A 13,188-nucleotide genomic window follows, 5' to 3' on the forward strand; every position below is an offset into this window, starting at 1 on the left:
CCTTGTTTTTTGTTTTGATTTTACTTTCCTAATTCTAACATTTTTCAGTGGTATAAGTGTGTTATTTCTTTTATCCTCAGTTTTTAGCTGTGCTCTCCGTGGCTGAGTGTGCCGGTGACCTTTATTGGTTTTTTGTTTCTTTATATTTGAACTGCTGTCTCAGGGTGTATTGGGGGTGGGGTGGGGGTGGAGTATGTTCTGTTTTGTTCCATTTTGTTCTTTGTTATAAAAATCTCTAATAAAAATTTGGTCACAAAAAAAAAATATAATTGGATTTCAAAGGTTAATAGTCACTCAATTACCCCCTCAGCCCAACAGTACCACAAATACCCAACATGCACGTAAATTTTCTCCTAAGTTGTTTTCCCTGCCTGGAACAATACCACAGCAGTCACATGGACTAATGTTTCAAAACATTTCGGAAACCTTGCATTGAAACTTGAGGTCTTTAGGAGGGATCAGTCCTGGGTGGCAAAGTTGCCATCACAAAGGTTTTTGATTAAGGGATTCATGATGCCAGGTAGCCATCTTTCACAAGCTGGTGGGCTGTGCCACTGATGCGTTTGCTTTGGTTTTATATGTCTGTCCTGGTTTGTGTTCTTGCCACTTCAGGTTCCCTGGTTTTGCTCTACATTCCTCGGTCCTCTGCTGTGGAGTCTACCTTCTGCTTCACCTCATTCTGGTCGCCCATCCAGTCAGCGGCCCATGTCCTCCTGGTTCCCTGTTTCCTGAGGTTAGTCTGCTAGTCTCCGGGGCCAGGGGGCAGAAATCTGCCATGTTGGATGGGTGGCCCAGGTTGGGGTGCTCCATCATAGACTGGTACATGAAGGATTATAAATGGTTTTTAACCAGTATGTACCGAGTGTGCGTCGTGACGAAAAGAATGTCATGGGAACATTTAGGACTGACTGCAGTATTAGTTCAAAGCATGATTGTGTTTTTCTTAATTTTTATTGATTTATTTTTGGATTATTATTTTTTTTTAAGTAACTTGATTCCGTTAAAAGGGTTTGTCCATTTGCTTTAGCAGAAATTCTTGTAAGTATGATGTTCACCTTCCCTTTTCATAGTCTAGTCTTTGCCAAGTTTTATGCTTATTTCCCCTGGTTAAGTTAATCTGACTTGTGTGTTTAGGAGGGTCATACAGGCTTTTTGTTTGTAATGGAAGCACAGGGTCTGTACTTGCAGCTTATTTGCCATGCTAATGGAAGCATTTTACCTTCCTCTCTAATCTCTTTTTTTCTTGGCTCTCACTGCAGTCTCCTCTATGCCAGGGTTTCCCAACCCAGTCCTTGGACCCCACTGCAAAGATCCACAGTTTTGCTCTGTCCAAGCTCTCAGCACAGCAGTAAAAGGTGACTGTTTGGTTCATGCATGCAGGGATCTGGGACAGAGCAAAAATGTGGAGCTGTCTGGTGTGCTGAGGAATGAGTTTAGAAATGCTGCTGTATGAAGTATTAAACCATTTGACCGGTTGGATAAATGTTAAAATGTTTTCTCAAAATATAAAAAGAGATAATCTTCTGTTTTGCGTCTCATTACAAGCAAACTTGTTTTTTGTTTTTATGTCACTCTAGTATTTGATATCTAATTTTCAGTCTTCTGGCAATATAATGTGGTGAATGGGGAAAGACTTCCAGCAGGGGCTCCAGTTTCCTCCCACAGTCCAAAAGTGCGCAGGGTAGGTTAATTGGCAAATCTGAGTTGTGAGTGTTTGCGCCCTGCAGAGTGTTGACTCCTGCCCAGGGTTGGTTCCTGCCTACACCTGTTGTTCCAAGGACAGGCTCCGGTCCCCCCCGCGACCTCAGTTTGGCTTGCTGTCTCCCCGCTTGGTTTTCTTTGGTTTACGTCTTCACTAGCCCCCTTGTTGCTTTGACTTGTGTGTAAGTTATGTATGTGTGATTGTATTGCTGCATAGGGAGTGACTGCTGTTTTGTTTTGCAAGTGTGTGTTGGACTCTGTTTATTTGGTCAGGGAGTGAGGTGGAGTGTTTGTCTTTTGGTTTCCTTTTCTTTTGCACTTAGGTGAGATTAGCTGTGGGTCGCACTTGATAGTTGGGGATTTTGTTTGTTATTTTGGCTGTGGTCACTCCCAAAGTCTTTTGCACCGGGTTATTTGTTCAGTGTCATTATACATGAAAAAAAAATGAAAATACAAAAAATATCCCTTTGCCCACTGGTGTTCCCTTCTTGCCCTCACCCTGTTTGTCCCTTTATCCCATTCCCCTTTCCCGTGAATACTGTTACACTCCAACCCTAGACAGGATATCATAACAGCATCTTACCTATTGTTTTAAAAGAGATGAGGGATATTATTCGTCGACCTTTAACTTTGCTATTTCAGAAATCCGTATCTGCCGGTGTGGTACCTTCTGACTGGAAGTATACACTGTAAAAAAAGGCAATTTTTTTTTCACAGTTTTAAACCATTTTATATCAGCCATTTTGACTACAGTATAATTTTTCCTCTTATGTTAAATGACAGTAAAGGTTTATCAAAACTACATTGCATAAACATATTTTTACGCACAGTTTGTAAAATAAAAGAAACCCCTTCAGTGAAACTGGTCAATTTCTTTTCTGAATTTTTACAGAAATTAAACTTATGGTGATATGCAGGGGCAGCATGGTGGTGCAGTGGTTAGCACTGTTGCCTTGCACCTCTGAGACCCGGGTTCGAGACTCTGCCTGGGTCACATGTGTGTGGAGTTTGCATATTCTCCCAATGTCGTCGTGGGGTTTCCTCCGGGTACTCCGGTTTCCCCCCCCACAGTCCAAAAACATGCTGAGGCTGATTGGAGTTGCTAAATTGCCCATAGGTATGTGTGTGAGAGTGACTGGTGTGTGAGTGTGCCCTGCGATGGGCTGGCCCCCCATCCTGGGTTGTTCCCTGCCTCGTGCCCATTGCTTCCGGGATAGGCTCCGGACCCCCCGCGAGCCAATAGGATAAGCGGTTTGGAAGATGGATGGATGGATGGATGGATGCTTTATCTGTAAAATTCTAATGGTTTTATTGTACCAACATGTGTTTTCAATAATTTTGCTTTCATTAACTTTAATTTTACATTCAGTGTACATAAAATGTACATTGTTTTACTGTCATAAACCAGATATCCACCATAATTGTACTGTGTTGTTGGATATATACGAAATGGTTTGCATAGATCTAAGGTTATAAACATTAAAAAAACTTAAAATTAGAAAATATAGACCCTATATTATAGGGAATATGCGAGTCATCGAATTGATATTGTAACGAACCCAAACTACAGTAGCGTCAGAGGCTGTAAACGGAGAACAGATCACCACCAGACTGCAGCTACAATTACAAAGATAATTTTATTCAGTACAATTCATGCAGCGACCCATCGGGTCGGATCTGGATTCACAAAGAGTTCGGTCCCGCTTTTTCCCCGTAGCACACCACCCCTTTTTAAGCGTGTGTTAACCCACGCTACCACACAGTAAATCCCGCACCACACAACATCCCCATTAGGGCACGGCACACCAATAGCACTGCAATGCACAGTAATCCCCACACTTCGGGCACAGGCAAGCGTTACGGGACCAGAACCGCCTACTGTATATAGTCCTGTCCCGACCCTAAGCGGTTACACTGCGCATTTAAAACACACAGAACACACATACAATAAAGACATAGTTAAAACAGAACACCCCCCGAGGATCAGGACTCTCCCCCGGGGAAGGAATAATCACACCGGTCCGTCACCTAGAACGTCCCACGGAAAGGGAATTCCCCCCCCCCAATCCCTCCCTATGAAGGTGCCGCTACTCCCGTCTATCAACCACCCCGTCTAAGCAGTGGTCATAGCCTCCTACCCCCACTGTCCTGACTGTCCTCGCCCTACCACACCGGGAACTGTCCCTACAGCCCACTCTCTGACTTCACAGCCAGCAGCCCTAAACAGCATACGAGCGGCACCTCCCCCGGGACCCAACGCGTACGGTGCCTACCAGACCAAATCTCCCTAACGCGCCTCCCACTCCCTCTCTTAACCCCAGATCCCTCACAACCCAGGTGTGGCCACTTAATTAACTATTACCTTCCACGCCCATCCCTCACACCCCACACATCATCATTACACTCCCCCACCCTTAGGGCAGACTCGTCCTCGAGTCACAACATTTCATAGTCCTTGGACCATGTTGGTGGCCTCCTCTGACGTCCCAGACGAGTCTTCTGAACTGGAGCCCCTTCCCTCCGTTCTTGTTCCTTGGCCCCATGCATAGCAGCAGGCCCATCGCTGTGTGGCTCTGGAGGGACCTTACGGGCTCGGCTCCGCCAGGTTCAGGTAGGCTGGTCCCCTTCCCCCTGCTGCCCTGGTCCAATTGCACTCGCCTCTTCTGGCCGATTCGCTGCCATTGCCCACACTTCTAGCCCTGGCATCCCCCCCGCCATGTCGCCACCCTTTTCTACTAAGGGCCGCGGTTGCGGATAGCCACCACCAGGGGGGGAATCTTTTAGCTCAGGCAGGGTACCAACAGGCATCACTTGGTCTCTGCCCTCCTGATTGGCAGCCTCTGTTACAGTAGAGAGAAATGGTTTAAGTCGATTAAAATGCACCACCACCTCACTTCCCCCTTCCACTGGTACCACTCGATACAATACCTCCGTTATCCTTTCCACCACCTTATATGGACCCTTAAACCTCCTCTGTAACTTTGGACATAACCCCCGTCTTCTAGCCTTCCTCCAAACCCATACCAGTTCCCCCTCTGAATAGTGCTGGACTTGCGCTCTAAAGTCATACGCTTGCTTCTGCTTACCCGAAGCTCTTGCCTGATGACATTTCACTGCTCCCACCACTGTGGACAATATGTCCCCTAGTCTGGCCACATATTCCGTTACAAAGGAAAATCTTTCCCCCTCGTTGAGATTCAACATAACATCCACTGGCAACACTATCTCTTGCCCAAAAACAACCTTGTACGGTGTAACCCCAGTACTAGAGTGAATACTACTCCTGTAAGCCATCATCACACAAGGCAACAAAACATCCCAATTGGACTGATTTTCCTCCACAAAGAGAGACAACATTGCCAACAATGTCCTGTTGAACCTCTCAATCATCCCATCTGACTGGGGGTGATAAGCTGATGTCTTAGTCTTTTGAATGTTCAACAATTGACACACCTCTTTAAATAAATTTGATTCAAAATTTCGGCCCTGATCTGTATGGATAGAGCGAGGGGCCCCCAAGCGACAGACCCACTGCTCCGCCAAGACCTTGGCCACAGTGGAAGCTTCCTGATTAGGGAGAGGGAATGCCTCAGTCCATTTTGAGAAATAATCCCCAATGACCACAATGTACTTATTCATCCCTGGAGTTACCGGTAATGGCCCTAAAATGTCCAATGCTACCCGTTCATATGGCCTAGCGGTTACAACAGACTGCAGCGGGGCACCTCCCTGTTTCCCCCCCACTTTCCGGGAACCACAATCCACACACTCCCGACACAAGTGCTTAACATCCCCAAACCATCCCAGCCAATAAAAGCGATCTTTCACCTTTGCTTGCAACTTTTGTATTCCCAAATGACCCCTAGTGGTAGCATCATGCAACTGCCTCAAAATTTCTGGCACCAAAGACTTGTCGATAACAACCTGGACTTGGTTTGCTGCATCAGAATGCAAAGGTGGATATCGTACCAACCTAGAACCCTGCAACTGATCCCACACTGATGCATATTTCCACAACTCATTTGGAGGCTGACTACCTGCCCTCCCTCCCTTCCTTTAAAGCAAAAATCTCCCGCAGCTCAGCATCTCCTTGCTGATCCTGCCCCAGCTCATCACACTCCTCCTGACATGCCACTGCCTCCTGACACACCTCTCTCACAGCACATATCACCTCTCCCCATTTTTCCTGGGTAGCTGGCGGTGAGTCTGAGGTTACTGGCAGAAAAGCGGGCACTCTAGAGAGGGCGTCCGCATTAGCGTGTCCCCGACCCGGCCGATGCACTCTCTTATATTGGAAGCTGGCCAGCTGCTCCACCCACCTAGCCAACTGCCCCTCTAAACCTTGGAAATTATGCAACCATCTTAAGGAGTTATGATCTGTCCGTAAGACGAACTCCTTCCCCAAGAAGTAGTATTTAAAATGTTTTATGAAGGTAACCATACTTAACTCCTACTTGGTTGTTGCATATTTCCTTTCTTGTTTAGTCAAAGCCCTACTAGCATATGCTATCACCTGTTCCCGTCCCCCTTCTACCTGGGACAATACTGCCCCAATACCTGCATCACTCGCATCCGTATCTAATATAAAGTTTTTATTAGGGTCGGGGTAAGACAGGACTGCTACAGACATCAAACTAAGTTTGAGCTGTTCAAATGCTGCCTGACAAGCTTCTGTCCATGTAAACCGTCTGCCCTTCTCGGTCAGCTGGAGCAGAGGACGAGCAAGTTCAGCAAAACCCCGAATAAACTTCCTATAATAAGAGGCAAGGCCCACAAAACTCCTCCCCTCTGTCTGATTTTTAGGCACCGGCCACTGGCGCACAGCTTCCACTTTAGCCGGATCAGCTTTCACACCCCTAGCCGATATTATATGGCCCAAATACTGCACTTCTGTGGCAAACAAGTTACAGTTCGCCGGTTTAACCTTCAGATTAGCCTGACGCAATTTCGTTATAACCTCATCCACATGGTCCAGATGTTCTTGAAAGGTACGGCCAAATATTATTGTATCGTCTAAGTACACCAAACAAGTAGTCCACTGAAGACTCGCCAACTCTAAATCCATGAGACGCTGAAAAGTTCTCAGACTGTTACACAGGCCAAAACTCAGCACATTAAATTGGAAAAGGCCTGACGAGTGATAAACGCCATCTTATGCTTATCTTTTGGATCCACCTCGACTTGCCAGTACCCACTGGCTAAATCCAATATAGAAAACCAGCAAGCCTTGCTCAAACTACCCAACGCATCATCAATTCGGGGTAAGGGGTACGTGACTTTACGGGTAACATCATTCAATTTGCGATAATCAACGCAAAACCGAAGGCCACCATCTCGCTTCCGTACCAGAACCACCGGCGCTGCCCAAGGGCTATTCGAGGGCTGAATGATGTTATTCTCCAGCATCTGCTTTAAGTGACCAGATACTTCCTCCTGCAAATGGAGGGGGACACGGCGGGGAGGCAACTTTACCGGCTTCGCCTCACCAGTATCAATGTTATACAACATCAGGCGAGTTCTCCCCAAATCTCCCTCTCCGGCACTAAATACAGACAAATTCTTCTGCAACACGGTATAAATACCAGTCATATCGGATGAGGCAAACCCCTTCTGGTGCAATCAAAATATGTTACAAGCCTATCGACTGTCCAGGGCACAACAGAATCCTCCTCATCCTCACCCAGGTCTACATTCTCTGCTTTCCGACTCACCTCAATACCCGTATGCAAGGTACCTACCCTCATCCCCCCATCATTATATTACACTGGCTAGATGCCGAATCCAAAGGCTCCAACATACCCTCAAAAGCAGCCCCACCTGTATTCTCCACCTTACCAGCAATGATTGCCTCACTTCGAGGGGGGGGGGGATTACAGTATCTTCTGGAACCATGACGACCCGAGGCTTGTCCACATCTGCTGGCACAAGGAGAGGTAATAATTGACCCATAACCCGACACTCCTTCCTACCAAAATCCAACACCACCCCATATTTACTTAGAAAGCTTTTCATCCCCTCTTGCATCTTAGACACCGTGGTACGAAGCGATTTTACCTCCTGCCTTAACTCCTCTACCACCCCCAACAACACCTCCATTTGTTCATCCCTTTCTAATTTATGCTCCACCACTCCCCTCACTTTAACGTCAGGTGGCAAAGAAGTCTGCTCCAAACTTCTCAGCAACTCCATTTCAGAAGCAAGTTCAATGACATCTTCCAGCGTATTAGGCTTGGCACTACACAGGCTAACCCGAAAATCACCGGTAGCAAAATGCGTAATAAACTGGTCTCTTGCCAACAGATCACAAATCCGATGATCAGCCGTGGGATAAGCCCTAGCGGCTAATCTCCGTAAGGCGTTACCAAATTCCCTTGCCGTCTCGCTATGCAGGCGGCGACGGGCGGTAAAACTAGCTCTATTCCAATCACTACTATCACCAGGTTCAAAACGCAATAGCCGCTTTTAACAACCCATAATTAGTTTTAGCCTCACTCGGCATCCCACTATACATCTCTCTAGCACGGCCAGACACCAGCAAAGACTTAAACTTAATTTTCAGAGACTCATCCCACCTGTTTACCTCAGGCGAATAAAATTATTCCGACCAGTCAGACCACTCACGCCCCACACCATTAAAAGTTTCCGGTATAAATATTGGGTGAGCAGGGGGGGCCACCGGGAGATTGAGAAAACACTCTCTACACGTATAACAGGACAATCAGCGCCCTCATAATTAGGAGATTGTACACTATCCTCCACCTCCGATATGTTAAAGCTAATTCTAGGTTTCTAAACGGAAAAACCACAAAGGAAAGAAATGATCCCACCGCTGCCACCAGTCAGACCTATAGTGTGAGGTGTAGAGCTGGGTGGCGTTCGATGCCATTGGCTTTAGATAAACTGAACTGTCAGCGCTGTCACTCTAGCTTCACCATCCCTTGTGGAACTGGAGTGCTGACATTTCAGGGACTCCCCATGCCTGCATTCCCACTTGCCTCTCCCTCCTACTTATGCTGCCATTGCCATATCTGCCGGAGCTTGCACTTTGCACTTCATATTGCACTCACCTAACTGTTAGCACTGCCTATAGTCTCCCCTATACTTTGACTAATTGCACATTTTATTTCCCCAACTCCTCCTGGGGTGTGCTGCCTGGAGACCTCAATCTATCAAGATTTTCAGCACACCCTGCTACATGTGACATGTACCCATGACGTCCTTGCATCCAGCTCGCGTTCTGCCTGTGCCATCTTCCATGTATGACCCGCTGCCTAATTACTTCTGGTTGCCTGGCGATTGGAAGGAGAGTCGGCACGGGCTTGTCATCACCTCCCTGCTCCCCGGTTGTGCCTCAAATCCTATGATTTGGACAATGTGACTTGGCACTTAGCCATCTCTTCTATTCGACTCTCCCTGCCGGCCCCTGGAGGTTGGGCTCCCCCTTTGAGTCTGGTCCCTCCCAAGGTTTCTTCCTTCTAGAGAGTTTTTCCTTGCCACTGTCACCTATGTCTTACTCACTGGGGGCTTTGGGTGGGGATGCTGTAAAGCGCTTTGAGACAATGTATTGTTGGGATAACGCGTCATACAAAAATAAATTTGTTGTTTTTCTGTTTTAAAACCAAATGGGAAAACCGTAAAATCACCTTTTTTTGTTTCTTTTCTATGAGTAAATTCAGATCTAACAGATACCAGAGATGTAAGATACAGCCTAATGTGAACTTTATCTTAATTTTACAACATTAACAGTCCCAGTCATAAGCTTGGAAACACCCACCCTTAGAATGGTGTATTTTAGTAATATTTTCTACATTTTAGGATAAAATATGAAGCCTGATTTTTTGTTTTCTGCTTTTCGCTTTTTCCCCTTCTAACAGAAAAACCAAAAAACGCTGCTGTTGTTTAGTTTTCCTGATTTCGTTTTGGACTGGAAAACCCAAGGACAAATGATACATGGACTTTTTGCATTTGTTTGGCTTTAATGTGTTTGATATAAACCTAGAGTTGAGAACCTACAGATGTGTGTGTTTGTATGAGTAATCCATCCATCCATCCATCCATTTTCCAAACCGCTTATCCTACTGGGTCGCGGGGGGTCCGGAGCCTATCCCGGAAGCAATGGGCACGAGGCAAGGAACAACCCAGGATGTGGGACCAGCCCATCGCAGGGCACATTCACATACCAGTCGGGCAATTTACCAACTCCAATTAGCCTCAGCATGTTTTTGGGCTGTGGGGGGAAACCGGAGTACCCGGAGGAAACCCCACGACGACATGGGGAGAACATGCAAACTCCACACACATGTGACCCAGGCGGAGACTCGAACCCGGGTCCCAGAGGTGTGAGGCAACAGTGCTAACCACTGCACCACCATGTCGCCTGTTGTATGAGTAATATAATGTAAAAATTAAATTCTATTTTATGTCCAGTACAAAAGGGAAGCATATCACACAGGTAAAACACCCACATTTAAAAAATGTTTTCATGAAAGTCTGTAACAGTAGAGTGAAGGAACTGACCAGTGGCTGGGCTACTGATATATGGTATGATGATGACCATTGAATGTTTCTCAACTTTTTAACCCTAAAAAAACACACCACTTCCAGAGATGATGATATATATATTATTTATTTAAAATGTAATGTTTCCTGGGGGCTGGGGAGGACACCTGCAGGAGAGAGACAGATATTGATCATGTAAACATCCTTCAGCAGTGCAGTAGTCATACTTCACATTTTTTTTTGGGATTGTTGGGGGGGGGGGGCACATGCAGCCATGGTACCTAAGCTCTGCTCAAGTGAGATCTGAGTTACAGGGAAAGGTCAATAGGCCTTGTTTATATGCTGCTGTTCCACAGACTTCCAGTAGGGGCTCCATGTGAGGAAAGAGCGAGGGCTATGCTCTCTCTCAAGTACACACAGAGTCACAGAGTAGGTCAAAGAAGCGAAAACAAAGTACCATACCTGAGTTGTTGTCACTGAACACGAAGTCCCGGTTTGCTCCAAACTACAGGTGAGAAAGGCCCTCCTCTAAATTGGCCTCTCTCATGCGGGACGGGGGCCGTAAGGTGGCGTGGACCTCAGGAGCAGCGTGCAGCAGTATGAGCAGCCATGCCTGTGCCAGCAGCACCACTGCCTGTACCCGGTTGTCCCATGTTGGGGACAGGCCAAGCGCCGCGTTGCCATACAGGCAGAAGGTGATCCAGGCCACCCACAGCAGGACTGAGGCCAGGCAGGTGATGAGCAGCCACGTGGTCCTGCACCTCCACCGAGGCTGCTGCCTCCACAGACTGCAGGCCGCCCCCACCAGTGCTGCCAGGAGCAGGACCAGCACATAAGTGGTGGCCAGCGCAAAGTCCAGCGGCTGGTATTCACAGGCTGGCTGGCATGTGGACATCGTGGCTAGAAGGATCCACTCCGGATCCAACACGGCCAAGGCCACCGCCAGCCCCATCAGTTGACCTGTGCTGGGGCTATGAGCACCTTGTCCCAACCGGCGCAGTCGCAGACCATGAAACACGAGGCATGTGTTGCAGATAGCAAGCAACACCCCCCTCAGGACACGCCGGGCGAAGCAGAGGCTCTCTTGCTGCTCAGCGATGTATCCCAGGCTGAGGCCACAAAGCCCAAATATGGCTGCGAGCAGCAGGAGTAGCGGCGCCACCCCGCTGCGCTCCTCAGCCTCTGTGATCTTCCGCAGGCGACACAGTACCACCAGGAGCAGGACCAGCGAGGCGAGGGCCGCCGCCGCTGCCGCCACCACCACCACCAAGCCCCACACCGCATCCAGCTCACACAAGGCCGTGTAGGGCCTTGTCAGGATGGAGCCGGATCCGCAAGGAGAAGCTAAGTCCCATGAAGAGCTGCCCCCCACCAGGGACAGGACGAGGAAGGTGAAGAGATTAATAGAGGGAGCCATCACTGGCAGGGAGAGAGAAAGGAATCATTTAATGGGTTGAAGAAGTATTAGTCCATTAAACGCAATGTAGCCTGCTGCTGTGCAGGACACATCACAGGCGACACGCTGAGCATGCTGACAACTGAGCAATGGACTTCTACAGTGTGAGACTACATGCACTTTCTTAAAAAGCAGTAATCAATGCCATGTCAACCAGCTGAACAACTTCACAAGTAAATCGGCACATTATATAGGCCACCATCGTTATCCATCCATCCATCCATTTTCCAAACCGCTTATCCTATTGGGTCGCGGGGGGTCCGGAGCCTATCCCGGAATCAATGGGCACGAGGCAGGGAACAACCCAGGATGGGGGGCCAGCCCATCGCAGGGCACACTCACACACCATTCACTCACACATGCACACCTACGGGCAATTCAGCAACTCCAATTAGCCTCAGCATGTTTTTGGACTGTGGGGGGAAACCGGAGTACCCGGAGGAAACCCCACGACGACACGGGGAGAACATGCAAACTCCGCACACATGTGACCCAGGCGGAGACTTGAACCCGGGTCCCAGAGGTGTGAGGCGACAGTGCTAACCACTGCACCACCATGCCGCCCCTCCACCATCGTTATAAAAAATAATTATTATTTAAATTCAGGGGTCTCAAACAAATTACTGTATATGGCCGGCCGATATCAGAGAAAAATTAAAACCATGTAATGTCATTCCAGCGCAATTGACACCCGCCAGTCTGCACGTTTTGCGGTCGGTAGTTTAGCATCTCCCAGCGTTTTTTTTAGTTTAAGACCTTTGATCTAAGTGAAGTATACATTTTGAAGGGGAGGCCTTACCTTAACTTTCAATGTCTTTCAGCTTCACTTGCTCTTACAACACGTACGATGCACTCACGAATCGTTTGTGTTTGATTCTCCCTTATCAAACAGATCATTTATAAGCGGTGCATCATGACGTAGTACTACATTTTTACGTAATGGAACGCTAACGTTCTAAATAGGGTGGGGGCAGGGAGGGGGCATTAAGTGTCATCCTTTTTGTGTTTACTTTTTAAAAAATGAGATATAACCTTTAAAAAGCACGGATATAATGTAAGAAACTTTTTAAAAAATAAATACAAATAAAAACGAGCAAATGCATTAAATCCCATTTCTTGTAGCTAGTGCTGGAAACTTTGGTGGACACCAATAACGATATATTTTTGTCCAGTAATATTACCAATGCCTAATGTTTGTCCAAACCCATGCAGCGCTCTAAGAAACTCCAGCTTCTGCGATTCCCCCTGCAGACCGCTACGGCTGATACAAAGACAAATGCGCAAAATATGCTAGTAAGATACAGAGATTGGTCATTGGTTAATATTATATAAATACGCAATTAATAATATGACAAGTGGCAGTATTGCTACACGATTAAATAAACGACAAAAACAATAATAATGACTGATAAGTCATAACGCGTTTTTTTCTTTGATGGTGATAACATGTACATGCAGTACACCGATACCGAAATAAGAGAATTAATGCTATTAGCAGAAAATTATTACTGGAGACATAATTGTTAGGACAC

General features: G+C 47.0%; 1 protein-coding gene across 2 annotated transcripts in view; it reads right to left on the minus strand.

Annotated features, from left to right (window-relative positions):
- The window catches only part of LOC125723400 (G-protein coupled receptor family C group 5 member B-like), a 202,372-nt gene extending 190,614 nt beyond the window's left edge, over positions 1-11,758 (minus strand). The window contains exons 1-2 of one of the 2 annotated variants that reach the window (XM_048999992.1): positions 10,663-11,755; positions 10,309-10,367 (exon numbers count right to left, since the gene is read on the minus strand). In XM_048999992.1, coding sequence (XP_048855949.1) covers positions 10,706-11,617 — 912 coding nt within the window. In that variant the 5' untranslated portion in view covers positions 11,618-11,755 and the 3' untranslated portion in view covers positions 10,309-10,367; positions 10,663-10,705. Of the gene's footprint in view, positions 1-10,308; positions 10,368-10,662 lie in introns of those variants that run through there. The other variant, XM_048999993.1, reaches the window with a different exon arrangement.
- Positions 11,759-13,188: the final 1,430 nt, after the last annotated feature.

Source organism: Brienomyrus brachyistius, unplaced genomic scaffold (genome assembly GCF_023856365.1).
Source record: "Brienomyrus brachyistius isolate T26 unplaced genomic scaffold, BBRACH_0.4 scaffold48, whole genome shotgun sequence".
In the NCBI taxonomy this organism is placed as follows: domain Eukaryota; kingdom Metazoa; phylum Chordata; class Actinopteri; order Osteoglossiformes; family Mormyridae; genus Brienomyrus; species Brienomyrus brachyistius.